This window comes from Rhinopithecus roxellana, chromosome 12 (genome assembly GCF_007565055.1).
Source record: "Rhinopithecus roxellana isolate Shanxi Qingling chromosome 12, ASM756505v1, whole genome shotgun sequence".
Taxonomy (NCBI): domain Eukaryota; kingdom Metazoa; phylum Chordata; class Mammalia; order Primates; family Cercopithecidae; genus Rhinopithecus; species Rhinopithecus roxellana.
In genome coordinates this window covers 121325065-121347492 of record NC_044560.1, presented here as the reverse complement: position 1 = coordinate 121347492, position 22428 = coordinate 121325065, and the positions used below count along the sequence as shown (strand labels likewise).

Sequence of the window (22428 nt, the reverse complement as noted above, 5' to 3'; positions counted from 1 at the left end):
AAAAAAATCATCTTAATAAAACATATTAATTTTTTTCTGTTTTAATTCCTAATACACCAAATACTGATAGGACCTAGATAAACAAAAACAGTTTAGGAGCCGGGCACGGTGGCTCACGCTTGTAATCCCAGCACTTTGGGAGGCTGAGGTGGGCAGATCACGAGATCAAGAGTTCGAGACCATCCTGGCTAACATGGGGAAACCCCGTCTCTACTAAAAATACAAACATTAGCCAGGCGTGGTGGCGGGTGCCTTTAATCCCAGCTACTCGGGAGGCTGAGGCAGGAGAATCACTTGAACCTGGGAGGCAGAGGTTGCAGTGAGCTGAGATTGTGCCACTGCTCTCCAGCCTGGACAATAGAGCAAGACTCTGCCTCGGGGGAAAACAAAACAAAACAAAAACTGTTTAGAGTCTTCAGTGACTTTAAGAGTGTGAAGGGGTCTTGAGACAAAAAGCTTGAGACACACTTGTCTATAGAATAGGCTTTTTTGTTTTTTTTTTTGAGACAGAGTCTCACTCTGTCACCCAGGCTGGAGTGCACTGGCACAATCTCAGCCCACTGCAATCTCTGCCTCCTGGATTCAAGCGATTCTCCTGCCTCATCCTCCCAAATAGCTGGGATTACAGACACCCGCCACCACGCCCAGCTAATTTTTTTGTATTTTTAGTAGAGGCAGGGTTTCAGCCTGTTGGCCAGGCTGGTCTCTATCTCCTGACCCGGTGATCCACCCACCTTGGACTCCCAAAGTACTGGGATTACAGGCGTGAGCCACCATTCCTGGCTTAGGCTTTAGGCAAGCTTTGGTATTTTGTATTCATGTTGATCATTTGATATAAAGTACTTATTTTTACTTAAACAGATTTAGTTTTTTTATTTCGTCTTTGACCAAACAGCTGTTTCATATATATTCTAAAATATCCACAATTATTAATTTGTAATTTTGTTGTGCTATTAAAGTATATGATAATATGATTTTCTACTTTCTTGATTTCTTTCTTCTTTATTGAGATGGAGTTTTCACTCTTGTTGCCCAGGCTAGAGTACAATGGCGTGATCTCGGCTCACCACAACCTACACCTCCTGGGTTCAAGCGATTCTCCTGCCTCAGCCTCCCAAGTAGCTGCGATTACAGGCATGCGCCACCCCGCCCAGCTAATTTTGTATTTTTAGTAGAGATGGGGTTTCTCCATGGTGGTCAGCCTGGTCTCAAACTCCTGACCTCAGGTGATCTGCCAGCCTCGGCCTCCCAAAGTGCTGGGATTACAGGCAGGAGCCACTGTGCCCGGCCCAGGATTTCTCTTCTTTGATCCTAGCAGAGAGAGCACGGCCAGATGTATTCACTCCATACATAGTAGTTGCTGTCCTCCATGCCTTGCACACATACTTCTCTTCCTGTGTGATTCCCACTGGGCACAGTCTCAGAGAAGAACATAAGCACCAAATCCCTGCTCCCATCACCTGTAAAGCCCCCATATTGGAAAGGACACGGGGGCATTGCATACATGTCTGCAACTGACTCTCGTACTGGGCCATTTCAAGACTTGCTGAAGAAAAGCTTCAAGACTGGAGGCGGCCGGGCGCGGTGGCTCAAGCCTGTAATCCCAGCACTTTGGGAGGCCGAGATGGGCGGATCACGAGGTCAGGAGATCGAGACCATCCTGGCTAAGACGGTGAAACCCCGTCTCTACTAAAAAATACAAAAAACTAGCCGGGCGAGGTGGCGGGCGCCTGTAGTCCCAGCTACTCGGGAGGCTGAGGCAGGAGAATGGCGGGAACCCGGGAGGCGGATCTTGCAGTGAGCTGAGATCCGGCCACTGCGCTCCAGCCTGGGTGACAGAGCCAGACTCCGTCTCAAAAAAAAAAAAAAAAAAAAAAAAAAAAAGACTGGAGGCTGGGTCAGGGAGAATTGCTGAATGCTTTGACCAATTTGCTGGATCTGTTGTGGGGTTCCTCCTAGGAAAAAGAACACTGGCCGTTTGGAAAGCTACATGGAGGCATTGGTCGCAACAGAGGGACCCAGCATCTGAGCAGGAAGCAGAGCCTACCTCTTCTGCTCAGGTGACAACAGACAAGGCATTTTTCATCTAAACCTCAGGTTGTCCTTTGAATCATGAGGGCTATGTTATTGCAAAAGGTTTTAAGAAAAGGTAACAGGTGATTGCCAGGGCGACCGTGGGGAAGTACATTTAGTACTTGGCCGTAATGCAGATTCACATGCCTGTCTTGCACCTTCAGAACGGTTTCCACCCAGTCCCTTCTCAGGTCTGCACTCCCTGGGACACACTGACTTCTTCTTCTTCTTCTTCTTTTTTTTTTTTTTGAGACGGAGTCTCGCTCTGTCACCCAGGCTGGAGTACAGTGGCGTGATCTCGGCTCACTGCAAGCTCTGCCTCCCAGGTTCACGCCATTCTCCTGCCTCAGCCTCCACATCCACCACATCCAGCCAATCATCTTCAGTCTTTACTAACTTCCTGCTCTGATGTGAGGATCTGACTCACATCGGCTTCCAATTCCTCTCATATTACATTTCAAGCTTTTTCATCTGCGAAGTAAACTTACATATCATATTGAAAAGCCTGAACCTCTACTCTCCACTACTTCTTTCCTTGTCTACTCTCCCACATCTATAGGTGGGGCTGACGTTGTCAGTGACAGGAATAATGACAACAGTGCCCGCCACTGTGAAGTTGTCAGGTCACAGCCATGTGTTACCTCCTAAAAATTCAAAGCTGGCCGGGCGCGGTGGCTCACACCTGTAATCCCAGCACTTTGGGAGGCCAACGCGGGCGGATCACGAGGTCAGGAGATCGAGACCGTCCCGGCTAACATGGTGAAACCCCGTCTCTACTAAAAATACAAAAAGTTAGCCGGGCGTGGTGGCGGGTGCCTGTAGTCCCAGCTACTCGGGAGGCTGAGGCAGGAGAATGGCATGAACCTGGGAGGTGGAGCTTGCAGTGAGCCCAGATGGCGCCACTGCACTCTGGCCTGGGCAACAGAGCAAGACTCTGTCTCCAGAAAAAAAAAAAAAAATTAACAGCCAATACAGGCCGAGTGAGATGGCTCACGCCTGTAATCCTAGCACTTTGGGAGGCCGAGGTGAGTGGATCAGTTGGAGACCAGCATGACCAACATGGTGAAACCCCATGTCTACTAAAAATATAAAAATTAACCGGGTGTGGTGACGCCCGCCTGTCATCCCAGCTACTCAGGAGGCTGAGGCAGGAGAATCACTTGAACCCGGGAGGTGGAGGTTGCAGTGAGCCAAGATCGCGCCACCTGCACTCCAGCCTGGGCGACAGAGTGAGACTCCTCAAAAAAAAAAAAAAAGCCAATACCTGGGGTTCATGTCACAGCTATGCAAATGCCATTCCCTGAAGGGTCAATCAGCCCATCTGACTGCATCTCCTCCTCCTTTATTTAAATTTCATGAGCTTTTTGTCCCTCCAGCAGGAATTACGACATCAATGTCAAGTGAACACTACTTTCTAAAGTTACCTTCACATAGGAACCATAACCCTCTAGCAGGATTTGTATAGTACGAGCACAATTTACCTTGTAGCCTTCAATTACAATTATTTTTTTTTAATTAATTATGGGTGAATAAACATTCATTTTCTTACCCTATTCCTTTCCTAGATTGAAAACTATTTTCTCTAGAGAAGGTTCTGCCATGCCATCTGCCCTGTGTTTGTTTTGTGACAGAGTCTCATTCTGTCGCCCAGGCTGGAGTGCAGTGGCACCACCTCGACTCACTGCAACCTCTGCCTCCTGGGTTCAAGCAATTCTCCTGCCTCAGCCTCCTGAGTAGCTGGGATTACAGGCGTGCACCACCGCGCCTGGCTAATTTTTGTATCTTTAGTAGAGACAGGGTTTCACCATCTTGGCCAGGCTGGTCTCAGACTCCTAACCTAGACTGATCCACCTGCCTGGGTCTCCCAAAGTGCTGGGATTACAGGCGTGAGCCACCATGCCTGCCCCTGCCATCCATTTTTTTTTTTTTTTTTTTGAGACAAACTCTCACTTTGTGATCCACACTGGAGTGCAGTGGCACAATCTTAGCTCACTGCAACCTCCACTTCCTGGGTTCAAGCGATTCTCCTGCCTCGGCCTCCCAAGTAGCTGGGAATACAGGTGTGAGCCACCACACCTGGCCCTGCCATCTGCTTTGTTTTTGTTTTGAGACAGTCTCGCTTTGTGGCACACACTGGAGTGCAGTGGCACTATCTTAGGTCACTGCAACCTCCACCACCTGGGATCAAGTGATTCTCCTGCCTCAGCCTCCTGAGTAGCTGGGATTACAGGTGTGAGCCACCACACCCAGCCCTGACATGTTTTTCTTTTCTTTTTTTTGAGACAGAGTCTTGCTTTGTCGCCCAGGCTAGAGTGCAGTGACACAATCTTAGCTCACTGCAACCTCTACCTCTGGGGTTCAAGCGATTCTCCTGCCTCAGTCTCCTGAGTAGCTGGGATTACAGGCGCCTGCCACCATGCCTGGCTCATTTTTGTACTTTTATTAGAGACGAGGTTTCACCATATTGGCCAGGCTGGTCTCGAATTCCTGAGTTCAGATTATCTGCCCGCCTCAGCCTCCCAAAGAGCTGGGATTAAAGGCATGAGCCACCACGCCTGGCCTGCCATCTGTTTTTAATTGTGGTATTCTCAATTTTCCACAATGCATGGGTCTTATTAATTCTGATAATACATGGCATGACCTGAAAATTTCCTTTCAGCCCTGGGGAAGTTTCCCTTTTTCTTTTTCTTACTTATTTGTTCAATGTGGAAAGTAAAAGTTCCTCTTCAAAGTTTCCCTTCTTGTTAAAGAATAAATCATAAATGTTAAAAAGTAAGTTTCTTTTATAAACTAACTTCCTTGAAGCCTCCTTGCTTTGTGCTGATAAGTCTTGGTTAAGCCCTATCCTATGTAGCTGTTAAACATGCTCACAGGCACGTAGTACGTTCTATGTCCTTGTACCTTAACCAAGATATTTGTCCTGTATGTGCCCACAGGCACATTCCAGCTCACAGCCTATGCTCCTTCTGTATCTGGCACAAGCAACTTCCTCTTTTCCTTTGTCTTTCCATTACTTTTGCCTATTTCGAAAAGTTTTAAACGTTAGCCAATCTAGCGTTCGTTTAGACAGTGCAGTCTGGCTACAGCCAATGGAGACAGGACACAGTAGCAGGGACAAACTACGTAAGGAATAAAAATTGCTTCCCTCCTTTGATCAGGTGTGCTCTTGCCATTGTTCCGTCTGTGATGAGTACCCTTTCTGCAGAAAGTAAAAACAGCCTTGCTGAGAGAATTAAATTTATGTTCGAGTGCTATTTCTTTGCAGCACCAGGGAACGAGCATTCTGTTTCTCAGTAAACATTTTACATGTAACATTGAACAATCTTACTTGTATGGTCAAAGAGTCTGTTCTTGTTCTCATTGTTCTATTTTATCAAAATATCTGCATTATTTTTTATTTGTAACCCTTTCTTTTTTTGTTTGTTTGTTTTTTTGAGACAGTGTCTCGCTCTGTCACCCAGGCTGGAGTGCAGTGGTGTGATCTCGGCTCACTGCAAGCTCTGCCTCTCAGGTTCACGGCATTCTTCTGCCTCAGCCTCTCAAGTAGCTGGGACTACAGGCACATGCCACCACATCCAGCTAATTTTTTGTATTTTTAGGAGAGACAGGGTTTCCCCGTGTTAGCCAGGATGGTCTCGATCTCCTGACCTCGTGATCCACCTGCCTCGGCCTCCCAAAGTGCTGGGATTACAGGCGTGAGCCACTGCACCCAGCCGATCTTGGCTCACTGCAACTTCCACCTCCTGGGTTCCAGTGATTCTCCTGCCTCAGCCTCCCAAGTAGCTGGGATTACAGGCGCCCACCACCACACCCGGCTAATTTTTGTATTTTAAGTAGAGACGGGGTTTCACCACGTTGATCAGGCTGGTCTCGAACTCCTGACCTCACGATCCACCCGCCTCAGCCTCCCAAAGTGCTGGCATTACAGGCATGAGCCACCGCACCCAGCCTTGTAACCCCTTTCTTGACTCACTTTTAAAATAACAAGATGCTTTAAATATTTGATTCTGCCGGGCACAGTGGCTCACGCCTGTAATCCCACCACTTTGGGAGGCCGAGGTGGGCGGATTACTTGAGGTCAGGAGTTTGAGACCAGCCTGGTCAACATGGTGAAACTCCATCTCTACTGAAAAATACAAAAAATAGCTGGGTGTGGTGGCACATGCCTGTAATTCCAGTTACTTGGGAGGTTGAGGCAGAAGAATTGCTTGAACCTGTGAAGTGGAGGTTGCAGTGAGCCGAGATTGTTCCACTGCACTACAGCCTGGGCAACAGAGCAAGACTCCGTCTCAAAAAACAAAGAATATTTGGTTCCTCTGAATATCTGTCTTTTCTGCTTTGTCTTAGATACCTTCTTTCATGATGGAGACTTTATCTTTTGCTCCTTGCCTGCCACCTATATTGAAGAGGCTATGAGAAAGCAGACAGGAAGCTCCACAGACAGGCGGGGCTGCTTTAAGAGTATGCTTTGCTTGAGGGTGAAGAGGGCGAGAACCAGCTATCAGGTAAACAGTTCTGAAATGCCAGAATAAAGCAGCCCTTGCTACAGAGCAAAATACATCAGATTCCATGTCCCCTGAACTAATCTTTTAGCATGTGACTCCTTCCCTACTTAACTTTTTGCTAACCCACAGCCAGATAGTTAATGCCAGGCAGGAAAAAAAAGAAATGGGGAAGAGTCTGAGTTTCATGGACAGACCTTCGATTAACCCACTTTCTGGTCTATCAATCTATGGCTTTGCTGGGGGCTGCCACATCTGCTGCTACAGCCTCTCCTCACCTGACCCTGTCCAGCTTTCCTCATTCTGTATGTTTGGTTATTGGCTATACTTCCATCTGCTTTTTTTTTTTTTTTTTTTTGAGACGGAGTCTCGCTCTGTCTCCCAGGCTGGAGTGCAGAGGAGTGATTTCGGCTCACTGCAAGCTCCGCCTCCTGGTTTTACACCATTCTCCTGCCTCAGCCTCCCGAGTATCTGGGACTACAGGCGCCCGCCACTAATTTTTTGTATTTTTGGTAGAGACGGGGTTTCACAGTGTTAGCCGGGATGGTCTTGATCTGACCTTGTGATCCACCCGCCTCGGCCTCCCAAAGTGCTGGGATTACAGGTGTGAGCCACTGCACCCGGCACTTTCTTTTGTTGTTTTGTTTTTGAGACAGAGTCTTGCTTTTCGCTTTTTTGCCCAGGCTGGAGTTCAATGGCACGGTCTCAGCTCACAGCAAACTCCATCTCCTGGGTTCAAGTGATTTTCCTGCCTCAGCCTTCCGAGTAGCTGGGATTACAGGCACATGTCATGACAGCTGGCTAATTTTTTGTATTTTTAGTAGAGATGGGGTTTTACTATGTTGGCCAGGCTGGTCTCAAACTCCTAACCTCAAGGGATCTGCCTGCCTCGGCCTCCCAAAGTGCTGAGATTACAGGCATAAGCCACCGTGCCTGCCCTCCCATTGGCTCTTTTTTTTTTTTTTTTTTTTTTTTTTTTTTTTGAGACGGAGTTTCGCTCTGTGGCCCAGGCTGGAATGCAGTGGCCAGATCTCAGCTCACTGCAAGCTCCGCCTCCCAGGTTTACGCCATTCTCCTGCCTCAGCCTCCTGAGTAGCTGGGACTACAGGCGCCCGCCACCTCGCCCGGCTAGTTTTTTTTTGTATTTTTTAGTAGAGACAGGGTTTCACCGTGTTAGCCAGGATAGTCTCGATCTCCTGACCTCGTGATCCGCCCGTCTCGGCCTCCCAAAGTGCTGGGATTACAGGCTTGAGCCACCGCGCCCGGCCCTCCATTGGCTCTTATCCTGCTTAAATGTGCAGTAATAGCATGCACCGTGGCTCATGCCTGTAATCCCAGGACTTTGGGAGGCCGAGACTGGGGAATCACTTGAGACCAGGAGTTCAAGACCAGCCTGGGCAACATGGTGAGACCTTGTCTCTAAAAAAATTAATTTAGTCAGGCTTCATGGCACATGCCTGTGGTCCCAGCTACTTAGGAGGCTAGGACAGGAGGAACATTTGAGCCAGGTTGAGGCTGCAGTGATCCGTGACTGCGCCACTGCACTCCAGCCTGGGCGACAAAGCAACAGCCTGTGTCAAAAAATAAATATAAATGTGGCCAGGCATGGTGTCTCACGCCTGTAATCCCAGCACTTTGGGAGGCCAAGGCGGGCGGATCACGAGGTCAGGAGATCGAGACCATCCCGGCTAACATGGTGAAACTCCGTCTCTACTAAAAATACAAAAAATTAGCTGGGTGTGGTGGCGGGTGCCTGTAGTCCCAGCTACTCGGAAGGCTGAGGCAGGAGAATGGCGTGAACCCAAGAGGTGGAGCTTGTAGTGAGCAGAGATCATGCCACTGCACTCCAGCCTGGGCAACAGAGTGAGATTCCGTCTCAAAAAAAAAAATGAAGGAATGAATGCAGACATGGCCTCTTCCACTTTCCCCACTACTGTCAATTTATGCTTTTTTCTTTTAAGGAACATGTTGCTGAGTGGACCAATTTAAATTATGTGCTTGTAATCTTCTGTGAACATACTATTTGGGCTCCTGTTTTCACATCACCTGATAAATGTTTTCCATATTAATATGCTGCCAGTTCTGATTACAATCCAACCAACTGAGCAACAAAGTTTAAACACAACCAAATCCCTGAAATATTCAGAGTCCAATATTTTGTTGTTTTGTTTTAGAGATACATGGTGTTGCTCTGTTGCCTAGGCTGGAATGCAGTGGTGTGATCTCAGCTCACTGCAGGTGCGACCCCCCCCCGCCCCCTCAGCCTCCAGAGTAGCTGGGACTACAGGTGTGCAGCACCATGCCCAGCTAATTGTATTTCTTTTGTAGAGATGAGGTCTCAACATGCTGCCCAGATTGGTCTCAATCTACTGGGCTCAAGTGATCTGCCTGGCTTGGTCTCCCAAAGTGCTGGAATTATAGGCATGAGCCATTACGGCCAGCTCAGAGTCCTTTTTTTTTTTTTGAGACAGTCTCACCCTGTTGCCCAAGCAAGAGTGTAGTGGCATGATCTCGGCTAACTGCAACCTCTGCCTCCCAGGTTCAAGCGATTCTCATGCCTCAGCCTCCCGAATAGCTGGGATTACACACGTGTGCCACCACATCTGGCTAATGTTTGTATTTTTAGTAGAGATGGCGTTTTGCCATGTTGGCCAGGCTGGTCTTGAATGCCTGTCCTCAAGTTATCTGCCCACCTCAGCCTCCCAAACTGCTGGGATTACAGGCATGAACCACCATGCCTCACCATAGTCCTTTTTTTTTCCCCTTGAGAGGAAGTTTCACTCTTGTTGCCCAGGCTGGAGCGTAATGGCTCGATCTTGGTTGACTGCAACCTCTGCCTCCTGGGTTAAGATTCTCCTGCCTCAGCCTCCCGAGTAGCTGGGATTACAGGTGTCCACCACCATACCCAGCTAATTTTTGCATATTTAGTGGAGACGGGGTTTCTCCATGTTGGTGAGGCTGGTCTCAAACTCCTGACATCAGGTGATCCACCTACCGTTGCCTCCCAAAATTCTGTGATTACAGGCATGAGTCATTGCGCCTGGCCTGTATTTTTTTGTTTTGAGAGAGTCTCGCTATGTCGCCCAGGCTGGAGTGCACCAGTGTGATCTTGGCTCACTACAAGCTCCGCCTCCCGGGTTCATGCCATTCTCCTGCCTCAGCCTCCCGAGTACCTGGGACTATAGGCGCCCACCACCACACCCAGGTAATTTTTTTGTATTTTTAGTAGAGACAGGGTTTCACCGTACTAGCCAGGATGGTCTGAATCTCCTGACCTCGTGATCCACCCACCTTGGCCTAACTAAGTGCTGGGATTACAGGCGTGAGCCACCGCGCCTGGCCCCTGGCCTGTATTTTTAATAAAGACAGTTTTGCCATGTTTGCCAGGCTGGTCTCAAACTCCTGACTTCAGGTGATCCACCCACCTCAGCCTCCCAAAGCACTGGGATTACAGTCATGAGCCACCGTGCCCACTCACCTGTGTGATTTTAGAAACTGCAGACTCCTGGATTCTACTACCAGAGATTTTTATTCAGTTGGCTAGAGTTAGCATCATAATACAATTTTAGTGCACACTCCAGGCAATTCTGATGCACATGGTCATGAAGCCCCACTCTGAGAGTCATGTTTTGGCCACTTGATTTCTAGTAAAGAGGGTATGGCAGGGAAATTTCCTATCTTGGTTATTATTTATTTAGAGAGTGTCTCACTCTCTCATAAGGCAGCAGTGTGATGGCATGATCACAGCTCACTGCAACCTCCGCCTCCCAAGCTCAAGTGATCCTCCCACTTCAGTCTCCTGAGTAGCTAGGACTACAGGTATGCACCACCATGCTAGGCTAATTTTTGTATTTTTTGTAAAGACAGGATTTTGCCATGTTACCCAGGCTGGTCTCAAACTCCTGGGCTCAAGCAATCCACCTGCCTTGGCCTCCCAAAGTGCTGGGATTACAGGTGTTGGCAACTGCATCGGGCTCCATCTTGGTTATTCAGAGAGTTTCTTGCCCATGAGCTTTCTCATGTTGAGTAAGGGAAGTATCATAACTGGAAACTTTTCCACATTAACATTCACAGGGCTTCTCTCCAGTATGAACTCTCCGATGCCTGGTAAGTTGACACCGCTGGCTAAAGGCTTTCTCGCAGTGGTCACATTCATAGGGTTTCTCTCCAGTGTGTGTCTTCTCGTGTTTACTAACGGTTGAGCAATCATTGAAGGCTTTCCCACAATCAATGCATTCATAGGGCTTTCCTCCAGGATGCGTTCTCTGATGTTTAATGAGTCACTACTGCTGGCTGGAGGCCGTAATACACATCACACTGATAGCTCTTCCCACTGACAGGTGTCCTCTGGTGCATGATGAGGGGAGACCTCTGGCTGAAAGCTTTCCCACAATGACTGCACTCCTAAGGTTTCTCTCCAGTATGTGTCCGCCGATGCACTACAAGCTGAGATCGCTGCCGGAAGGATTTCCCACAGTCACTACATTCGTAGGGTTTCTCTCCAGAATGAATTCTCTGATGGGAAAGAAGGTTAGAGCTCCCTGTAAAGGCTTTCCCACACTGACTGCACTCAAAAGGTTTCTCACCAGTGTGAGTTCTCTGATGCAGCACAAGGTAGGAGCTCCTTGCAAAGGCTTTATCGCACTGATTGCATTTGTACGGCTTCTCCCCAGTGTGAATTTGCAGATGCCTGATGAGCTGAGTGCTTCGATTGAAGGCTTTTCCACACTGGTTACATTCATAGGGCTTTTCTCCAGTGTGAGTTCTTTTATGTGCAACTAATTGATAGCTTTGGCTGAAGGACTTTCCACAGTGAGTGCACTCGTACGGTTTCTCCCCAGTATGAATTCTCTGATGGATGACGAGGTTAGAGTTCCACCTGAAGGATTTCCCACATTCAATACACGGATAAGGCTTTTCTCCTGTGTGAATTCGCTGATGCGTAATAAGTTTGGAACTCTGGGAGAAGGATTTCCCACACAGGTCGCACTCATAGGGCTTCTCTCCAGTGTGTGTTCTCTGATGTACGACAAGGTCATACTTCTGGCTGAAAGATTTCCCACACTGAGTACATTTGAAGGGCTTTTCTCCAGTGTGGGTTCTTGTATGTGTAACTAACTCATAGCTTTGGCTGAAGGACTTTCCACAGTGAGTGCACTCGTACGGTTTCTCTCCAGTATGAATTCTCTGATGTACAATGAGGTTAGAGTTCCACCTGAAGGATTTTCCGCATTCAACACACGGATACGGTTTTTCTCCAGTGTGAATTCGCTGATGCGTAATAAGTTTGGATCTCTGGGTGAAGGATTTCCCACATAGGTCACACTCATAGGGCTTCTCTCCAGTGTGTGTTCTCTGATGTACGACAAGGTCATAGCTCTGACTAAAAGATTTCCCACAATGAGTACATTCGAAGGGCTTTTCTCCAGTTTGTGTTCTCTGGTATATGAGCTTACAACAACAGCTGAAAGAGTTTCCACACTGATTACACACAGATGACTTCTCTGCAGTCTGAATGATGTTACAGTCAGAAAAAGATGAGGTCATAGGGAAGGCAGCACAACCTTCCTCACCTCTGAAGGGGGTCCCTCCAGGGTCACTTCTTTCTGTTTGTACAAGCCACAGACTCTCAGAACAGGCTTCTCTGCATTCATCACACTCATACTGACTTTTTCCAAAATGCACTGGCTTCTGTTCCTTCAGAGACACACTGTGACTGAAGAGATTTCCATAATCCTTACAGTCATCACTTTTCTTCACTGAAAAAGTTTTACCATGAAAACAAAGGGAGGAACCATAATTGAGAGAGTCACGACCGACAATATGTTCATAAGGGTTTTTCTTTCCTGTTTCAATGTTCCCAAGTTTACTCAAGTAAATGCTCTGACACAAGGCTCTAGCATGCTGATGATTCTCACAGTGCTTCCCATCTGCTCCATTTTTCTCATGATTAATGAAAGCTGAATTTTGTCTAAACTCTTTAACCTGTGAGTTAGGCTTAGGGAAACCTGTACTTGCAGGTATTGGCGTAGGTAGAAGGCTTAAAGTAGAAGGTAGAGAATAACTTCCCCCAAGTTCAAGCTCACAGTGTTCTCTTTGAGGAAACAGTCTCTCTGAGGTGAGTACCATGAACCTCAAGGAGTTCTCCTGGTGTTCCCTTACCTGGTTGCTCTGATCATGCACTTTTCCTAATGACACCAAACAGGGTGGCTCCTCCTGTACACACTGTTTCACTTCCACGTGGTGGGACAGTTCTTCCCTGGCTCCATCTTTTTCAGAATTCAACCTATTCTCCTCAAGGGTAGTCTTCCAGTCTGAAAGAAATCCAAAATGCCTGAGTTACTGGAGAAACATCAGAGGGGGACAGGGATGAAGGAGACAACTGTGTAATGGAGGTGTCTCTGGTTTGTTTCTAAGCTACAAACTGTAATCTGTATGCATGCTGTGAAAAGGACGGATGGATCAGCAAACATGGTATCAGTGGTAAAGTGCAAAATACACACAAACATAAGAAGTGACTAAGTAACACTGGTCCCCAAATAGAGGGCAAAAGAATAAGCAGGGAGGGGCCAGGTGCAGTGGCTTATGCCTGTAATCCCATAACTTTGGGAGGCTGAGGCAGGTGGATCACTTGAGGTCTGGAGTTAGAGACCAGCTTGGTCAACATGGTAAAACTCTGTCTCTAATAAAAATAAAAAAATTAGCCAGGTCTGCTGGTGGGCACCTGTAGTCTAAGCTTCTCGGGAGGCCAAGACAGGAGAATTGTTTGAGCCTGGGAGGTGGAGGTTGCAGTGAACCAAGATTGGGCCACTGCATTCCAGTCTGGGTGAGAGAGTGAGACCCTGTCTCAAAAAAAAAAAAAAAAAAAAAGAAAAGAAAAGAAAAAAAGAGAATAAGCAGGGAGGCAAAGATAAAAAGAGAAATCCACAGAATGAACTGGGTCTGCAGGATATAAAGCCATTAACCGTTGCAAAAAATATGTATGTTCTAAGCCCCTGGACCCTGTGAATGTGAACTTTTGGGAAAAAGGAACTGTTCAGATGTGATTAGAATTTTATTATTATTATTTACTTATTTAGTTTTCTAGAGTCAGGATCTTGCTGTGTTGTACAGACCAGATAGCACCACAATCATGGCTCACTGCAGCCTCAAACTCTTGGGCTCCTGTGATCCTCCCCCATTGGCCCCCCAAAGTGCTGGGAATACAGCCACGCCAACGTACCCTTCTGTGATTAATATTTTTATTTAATTTAATTTTATTTATTTTTGAGACAGAGCCTGGCTCTGTTGCCCAGGCTGGAGCAAAGTGACACAATCTTGGCTAACTGCAATCTCCACCTCCCAGGTTCAAGTGATCCTCCTGTCTCAGCCTCCTGAGTAGCTGGGATTACAGGTGCCTGCCACCACACCCTGCTAAAAATTTTAAAATGGGGATTTTTTTCTGGATTATCCAGGGGGACTCTAAATGTAATCACAAGTGTTCCCATAAGAGAAACGCAGAGGGAGATTTGAAACACAGAGGAGAAGGTGATGAGAAGACACAGCAGAAGATATCTGAAGATTGGAAAGAATGCTGCAACCAACAGGAGAAGGAAAAGACAGAAATGCGTTTTCCATTTGGAGCATCCAGAGGGAGCACAGCCGTATCAACACCTTGATTTTGATCCAGTGACATTGATTTTGGACTTGTAGCCTCTGTAACTTTTAGAGAATAAATTTGCATTGTTTTAAGCCAACAGGTTGGTGGTAATTTTTTACAGCAGCCACAGGAAACACACACAGACTCCTAACTGGTGCTTAGTCCTAGAATATCAGTTCCTGCTCCACTTCTGGGTCTCATAATTGCATCTCAAACATCAATACTAACTTCATATTCTTAATGCACCAATTCTACCATTTCTTCACGCTGCAAACAGAGAAAAAGTTATTTAAGCTTCCAGAATTGACCCAATAGACTCTCCAGAAAAGACTGCATGGTCTCTGACGCAGCATGTACAGCATGACTGGCTGCACCTGGGCTTCACTGTTTGCCACTTCAGACAGGTCCTTAGCCTCTTAGAGGTTCACTTTCCTTGCTGTAGCCAGAAGAAAGAATGTTTATCCTACAAGATTTATTTTGCGGCATCACATCACTATGTGAACCTCACACAGTGTCTGGCACCAACATTACAAAACATGGTTGATCTTGCCATCCTTGTTATTGTGCTAGTGGGGATTCCTCACTGTTGAAGATACGGAGCCTCCAAAAATGAGTGGCAGAGGCTCCCAGCTTAGGATCCTTGTCCAGGTCCTAAAGATCCCTCCTCTGCTTGTCACTCTGTTCATTATGGTTGCATGGCACCATAGTCAATACTACTGAGGCCTACGGCAAGTTCCCATGCATCACTCTCTGAGCACATGAGGACACAAGGATCCTTTGGCAATGCATTAACTACACTCTGTGGCCATCCCTTGACTGCTGAGAGGATTTTTCCCTCCTCTCCATCAAAAGCTCTCTTTCCTCCTGGACCAGATCCTTACATGCACCCAGCACCCTCACACCTGGTGCCCTCACACCCAGCGCCCTCACACCCAGCACCCTCACACCCGGTGCCCTCACACCCGGTGCCCTCACACCCAGCACCCTCACACCCAGCGCCCTCACACCCAGCACCCTCACACCCGGTGCCCTCACACCCAGCACCCTCACACCCAGCACCCTCACACCCAGCGCCCTCACACCCGGTGCCCTCACACCCAGCACCCTCACACCTGGTGCCCTCACACCCAGCGCCCTCACACCCAGCACCCTCACACCTGGTGCCCTCACACCCAGCACCCTCACACCTGGTGCCCTCACACCCAGCGCCCTCACACCCAGCACCCTGACACCTGGTGCCCTCACACCCAGCACCCTCACACCCGGTGCCCTCACACCCAGCACCCTCACACCCAGCGCCCTCACACCCGGTGCCCTCACACCCAGCACCCTCACACCCAGCACCCTCACACCTGGTGCCCTCACACCCAGCACCCTCACACCCAGCGCCCTCACACCTGGTGCCCTCACACCCAGCACCCTCACACCTGGTGCCCTCACACCCAGCGCCCTCACATCCAGCGCCCTCACACCCAGCACCCTCACACCTGGTGCCCTCACACCCAGCACCCTCACACCTGGTGCCCTCACACCCAGCACCCTCACACCCGGTGCCCTCACACCCAGCGCCCTCACATCCAGCGCCCTCACACCCAGCACCCTCACACCCAGCGCCCTCACACCCAGCGCCCTCACACCCAGCGCCCTCACATCCAGCGCCCTCACACCCAGCACCCTCACACCCAGCACCCTCACACCCAGCGCCCTCACACCCAGCACCCTCACACCCAGCACCCTCACACCCAGCACCCTCACACCCGGTGCCCTCACACCCAGCGCCCTCACACCCAGCGCCCTCACACCCGGTGCCCTCACACCCAGCGCCCTCACATCCAGCGCCCTCACACCCAGCGCCCTCACACCTGGTGCCCTCACACCCAGCGCCCTCACACCTGGTGCCCTCACACCCAGCACCCTCACACCTGGTGCCCTCACACCTGGTGCCCTCACACCCAGCACCCTCACACCTGGTGCCCTCACACCCAGCGCCCTCACACCCAGCACCCTCACACCCGGTGCCCTCACACCCAGCACCCTCACACCTGGTGCCCTCACACCCAGCACCCTCACACCCAGCGCCCTCACACCTGGTGCCCTCACACCCAGCACCCTCACACCTGGTGCCCTCACACCCAGCGCCCTCACATCCAGCGCCCTCACACCCAGCACCCTCACACCTGGTGCCCTCACACCCAGCACCCTCACACCCGGTGCCCTCACACCCAGCACCCTCACACCCAGCGCCCTCACACCCGGTGCCCTCACACCCAGCACCCTCACACCTGGTGCCCTCACACCCAGCACCCTCACACCTGGTGCCCTCACACCCAGCACCCTCACACCTGGTGCCCTCACACCCAGCACCCTCACACCCGGTGCCCTCACACCCAGCACCCTCACACCCGGTGCCCTCACACCCAGCGCCCTCACATCCAGCGCCCTCACACCCAGCACCCTCACACCCAGCGCCCTCACACCCAGCGCCCTCACACCCAGCACCCTCACATCCAGCGCCCTCACACCCAGCACCCTCACACCCAGCACCCTCACACCCAGCGCCCTCACACCCAGCACCCTCACATCCAGCACCCTCACACCCAGCACCCTCACACCCGGTGCCCTCACACCCAGCGCCCTCACACCCAGCGCCCTCACACCCGGTGCCCTCACACCCAGCGCCCTCACATCCAGCGCCCTCACACCCAGCGCCCTCACACCTGGTGCCCTCACACCCAGCGCCCTCACACCTGGTGCCCTCACACCCAGCACCCTCACACCTGGTGCCCTCACACCCTGGTGCACCCTCACACCCAGCACCCTCACACCTGGTGCCCTCACACCCAGCGCCCTCACACCCAGCACCCTCACACCCGGTGCCCTCACACCCAGCACCCTCACACCTGGTGCCCTCACACCCAGCACCCTCACACCTGGTGCCCTCACACCCAGCACTCTCATTCTTGCATTGTCCTCATCCCAGCTCTGTGGTTCCTCTGGGAAGTCACTGTGGAATCCCTCATGGGAGGATGTTTTCAAAAGAAACGATAGCCCAATGAAGGGTATTTGAGGATGAGAAGCAAGCAAGAAGTCACTGGGTGGCTGAGTTGTGTCTGGTTTTTGCCTGGCCATGGAAAATCAGGTGAAGGACATTAAATATCTTGCAGTGGCTTCTCCATTAGGAGCATGAAATGAGGAAAGAGGCTGTTCTCACAGGCCAGTCAAGAGGGATGTCTATGCCATACAGAAAGACTGACAGTAAACAGAATCCAGAATGACATGACTGAGGTATGGTGTGCAGGGCATGGCCCAGGGAGGAGGGTAGATAAGTAAGTGTGGGTGTACCTTCAGAGGAAGAAATAACAGAGGCTGCAGGCAAGAGAGTTACAAGGAAGGAGGAGCAGGAAGACATGAGACAAATTCAGATAAACTCAACATCTCCAGCCTGGGGGAAACGTGAGAGGGTGCTGTGAAGATACACATGATGCGGCCGGGCGCGGTGGCTCAAGCCTGTAATCCCAGCACTTTGGGAGGCCGAGACGGGCGGATCACGAGGTCAGGAGATCGAGACCATCCTGGCTAACACGGTGAAACCCTGTCTCTACTACAGATACAAAAAATTAGCTGGGCTTGGTGGCGGGCACTTGTAGTCCCAGCTACTTGGGAGACTGAGGCAGGAGAATGGCGTGAACCTGGGAGGCGGAGCGTGCAGTGAGCTGAGATCACGCCACTGCACTCCAGCTTGGGCAACAGAGTGAGACTCCATCTCAAAAAAAAAAAAAGTAAAAGAACAAAATGCCAAGAACCTAGACACCCTCCACCGGTAACATATTTTGGTGAGCCAGCCATGAGGGAAGCTCGAAGTTTGGGGTTTCTTTTTCTTCTCTTTTTCTTTTCCCTTTTCCATATAGGGGAACCCTTTTCTCCCTCTTTTTCTCTTTCCAACTTATGGACCCTTGGTGGACAGCACCTAAGCATGAAAGCAACTGTAAGTTTCTGGCCAGGGCCACTCTCTGGTGAAACAGAAAGATTTCCGTGTCGAAGTGCCTGACCGCCACCACCCAGTTCAGGTGAAGGACCTTAGTCCTTTTCCTTTTTCTCTTTTTCAATCTTTCAGCTGCCTTTTCCTAGTAGTTCGTTGGTAACTGAAGGAGGCTGGCCAGGGTCACCCTCCAGTGTTGCCTGAAGGCCAAGGCGTAAATGGGGATGGCTGCCATGCCCAGAAGGGGAAAAGACTCTTTTCTATCTTTTCCGGTTATAGTCCCTGATCCCCATCTGTGATGCAAGTGGCAGTGGCAGCTCGTCCAGGGTGAACTCACGCATGTTTCAGGTGACTTAAACCCTGAATTTTCTTATGCAAAATTCTTCTTAGAGTTAGCCTGAAAGGGCAAAAGATAATGTATCTCATGTATTTGACTTATCTTCTCTTATTCGAGTTATTTGACTGCCTGAAGACCTTTGGAGTCCACAAGCTTCAGTAGACATTCTACATCTCACACTTCCACTGAGGGGATCCCATAGCTTGATGGTCATTGCTTCAGTATCAATTTGCTTGCCCTGAATTGCACAGAAATTCTCAACCCTGGCCAGGTGTAGTGGCTCACCCCTGTAATCCCTGCAATTTGAGAGGCCAAGGCGGGTGGATCACCTGAGGTCAGGAGTTTGAGATCAGCCTGGCCAACATGGTGAAACCCCGTCTCTACTAAAAATACAAAAAAATTAGCTGGGCATGGTGGTGCACTCCTGTAATCCCAGCTACTCAGGAGGCTGAGGCAGGAGAATTGCTTGAACCCGGGAGGCTGAGGTTGCAGTGACTCAAGATCATGCCACTGCACTCCAGCCAGCCTGGGCAACAAGAGCAAAACTCCATCTCAAAAAAACAAAAAAAGAAATTCTCAATCCCAGTCTTTTACATACCCCTGGATCCTTCCTTCATGGAGAATACCCCAGCAACTTTGGTACTATTAACTCTGCAATGTTTGGAAACCTCCTTAGTCCTGTGAGGAATGCAGGAAGATACGCCACATTGAAATTGGTGGGATACTAAAAGTCTGGAATTACACCCAGGAACCAAAGGAAAGCTCACAGTAGACCATCGCCACTGGAGGGAAAACATATAAAGCAGCACCGGTGCCCACCTAAAGACAGAGATGTCTGATACTCTAAGATTGGACCCCAAAGGGGGAATCCCCTGGGGGATCCAACTCCAGACCTCAACCTTTCCAAAGGGGACACCCTAGGCTGAGGTTCTGAGGAATAGTACGACGCCCTCCTTAGGATTTTCTCTCTTACAGACAATAATAGGAAGCACTCCATCTATTCCATCTGACTCCCTGCTTGGCTGCATCCTTAATGACTGGAATAAATTGGACCTGGATAATCTAAGGAGGAAACACTTGATATTCTTGCAATACTGCTTGGCCCCAACATTGTTTGGAATCTGGCGTTTGCTGTTGAATGGGAAAGTGAGATGGAGTTGCATGTATCCAGGCGTTTGTGCAGCTGTGTTTTTTTGTTTTTTTGTTTTTTTTTTTTTTGAGAAGGAGTCTTGCTCTGTTGCTCAGGCTGGAGTGCAGAGGCACGATCTCGGCTCACTGCAAGCTCTGCCTCCTGGGTACATGCCATTCTCCCGCCTCAGCCTCCTGAGTAGCTGGGACTACAGGCGCATGCCACCATGCCCAGCTACTTTTTTATTTATTTGTTAGTAGAGATGGGTTTCACCGTGTTAGCCAGGATGGTCTCAATCTCCTGACCTCATGCTCCGCCTGCCTCAGCCTCCCAAAGAGCTGGGATTACAGCCATGAGCCACCGCACCTGGTCTGTGCTGCTGTTCTAAGCAGAGTTGGGCTAGTATGCTGCCTGTGGTGCAGTTGGGCCCCAGTGTTCTTTGGAATTTAAAAATCAAATTGCCATGGAAACTGCTTTACCCAAAATTTTGGTTCACAGCCTTCACTGGATTACCTACTGGGGTAAAGAAAGTGTAACCATGTAAAACCAGTGAGCTTGTATTGCTATCTCATGGCTAGAGTCCCAAGGTAAAAGCTATTGGATCTTTGTTTGGATGTGAGTATACATGTCTACATGTGTTTATTTGTATGTACATTTATTGTTATATGTTATGCCTACCAAATTGTCTTATAAGTGAAAGAATGCTCATAAATAAGTCCAAGCGATTTCCGAGTTCATGTGACTTAAGTAAATCTTTTTTTTTGAGACGGAGTCTTGCTCTGTCACCCAGCCTGGAGTGCAGTGTCATGACCTCGGCTCACTGCAGTCTCCGCCTCCTGGGTTCACGCCATTCTCCTGCCTCAGCCTCTCAAGTAGCTGGGACTACAGATGCCCGCCACCACGCCCGGCTAATTTTTTGTATTTTTAGTAGAGATGCAGTTTCACCATGTTAGCCAGGATGGTCTCAATCTCCTGACCTCGTGATCTGCCCCCCTGGGATTACAGGCATGAGCCACTGCGCCCAGCTGACTTAAGTAAATCTTTACTAAAGAAGCTGGCTTTAAAATTATTGCTAAAATGAAAATAGAAATGTCTTCAGAATTGTCAACATATATGGTTTTATATTTGTCTTTGCAAGATATTTAAAGGTGTCAGTGTTTGGCATACAAGGTTATAAAAGTATTAACCCAGCCAAAACAAAAAATGGTCCTGGTTTGTATGCTTTCTTTGATAAATGACACTAGTTTGGCTGGGCATGGTGGCTAGCGCCTGCAATCCTAGCACTTTGGGAGACCAAGGTGGGCAGATAACCCTGAGGTCAGGAGTTCGACACCAGCCTGGCCAACACAGTGAAAACCCATCTCTACTAAAAATAAAAAAATTAACTGGACATGGTGGCGCATGCCTGTTGACCCAGCTACTCAGGAGGCTGATGCAGGAGAATCACTTGAACCCAGGAGATGAAGGCTGCAGTGAGCCGACATGGTGCCTCTGCACTCCAGCCTGGACAAAACAGCAAGGCTCTGTCTCAAAAAATAAATAAACAAATGAGACTAATTTAATGTTGTTAGCTGAATCTTCTGAGTTATTGGAAAAATACCTGTGTATTTAACTTTGAGGCTTTTTTTCAGTGAGCAAATGATATTCATTGGTAATAAAAAAAAAAATGGCTAACAAGGAAATAACTAACTTTAGAGGATGGTGTCTAATATCTTAGTTTTCAGAAGTAATCTAGATAAAATGTTAAAATGAAAGAATTGAGTACATGAAATTGGGATAAATGTTTTAGGTAAACTCTGTGTAATTTAAAATCTTAAAATTGTTTTTGATGTTCATTGGCTACCTGGGTCATTTACAAATAAGAAAGGATTATGGGTAGGGTGCGGTGGCTCATGCCTGTAATCCCAGCACTTTGGGAGGCCGAGGTGGGTGGATCACAAGGGCAGGAGATCGAAACCATCCTGGCCAACATGGTGAAACCCTGATTCTACTAAACATCCAAACATGAGCTGGGCGTGGTGACATGTGACTGTAATCCCAGCTACTCGGGAGGCTGAGGCAGAAGAATTGCTTGAACCAGGGAGTCAGAGGTTGCAATGAGCCGAGACTGCACCACTGTACTAGCCTGGTGATAGAGCAAGACTCCATCTCAAAAAAAATAATAAATAATAAATAAAAAGGAAGGATTATAATATGGGGAAATATGTTTCTAAAAGTTGTGGAATTCTTTTCATCTATAAAATGCTCATATCTAATAGTTCAGGATTTCTTGCTTTTTAGGGTTTCACTAAAATTTAAGGTTACTAAGGATAAGAATTCTCATTAACAAATGATTCTGTATACAAAAAGTGCCAAAAAAGATGTGCTATTGGTGAGAAAGAGAATGATTTTGTGTAGTTCAGAGGTTGTCTAAAGGTTGATTCAGGTTGTTGACTTAAAAAAAAGGATTATTTATGAAACAAAGTACTAAGAAACCATTAAGTAGGGCACAGAGAGGTGAAGAAAGTTATGTATATGAAGATGTATTCTTGGTAGGGAAGGATGTAGCAATAATAATCTTGTATGAGAAAGGATCTTGTATGGTAAATTATTGTCCTAAAGTAAAATGAATGGTTGTTTAAAAAGCGGGATGTTTAAGACAAGTCAGAAAGTCCAGGCATGTCATAGATGGTCTGTGTAAGTCATGAAAACGATTCATGTAAAAAAAAGTAGAATGTACTTTTGGTAAAAGGCAAGAGAATGTGGATTTCTTGTGTAAGTTTGGAGGGT

General features: G+C 48.5%; 1 protein-coding gene across 1 annotated transcript in view; it reads right to left on the bottom strand.

Annotated features, from left to right (window-relative positions):
• Positions 1–10088: 10088 nt before the first annotated feature.
• Positions 10089–22428, bottom strand: part of ZNF544 (zinc finger protein 544) — a 33576-nt gene continuing 21236 nt past the window's right edge. Inside the window, exon 7 of the mRNA XM_030912786.1 lies at positions 10089–12889. Coding sequence (XP_030768646.1) covers positions 10980–12889 — 1910 coding nt within the window. The 3' untranslated portion in view covers positions 10089–10979. The remainder of the gene's footprint in view (positions 12890–22428) is intronic.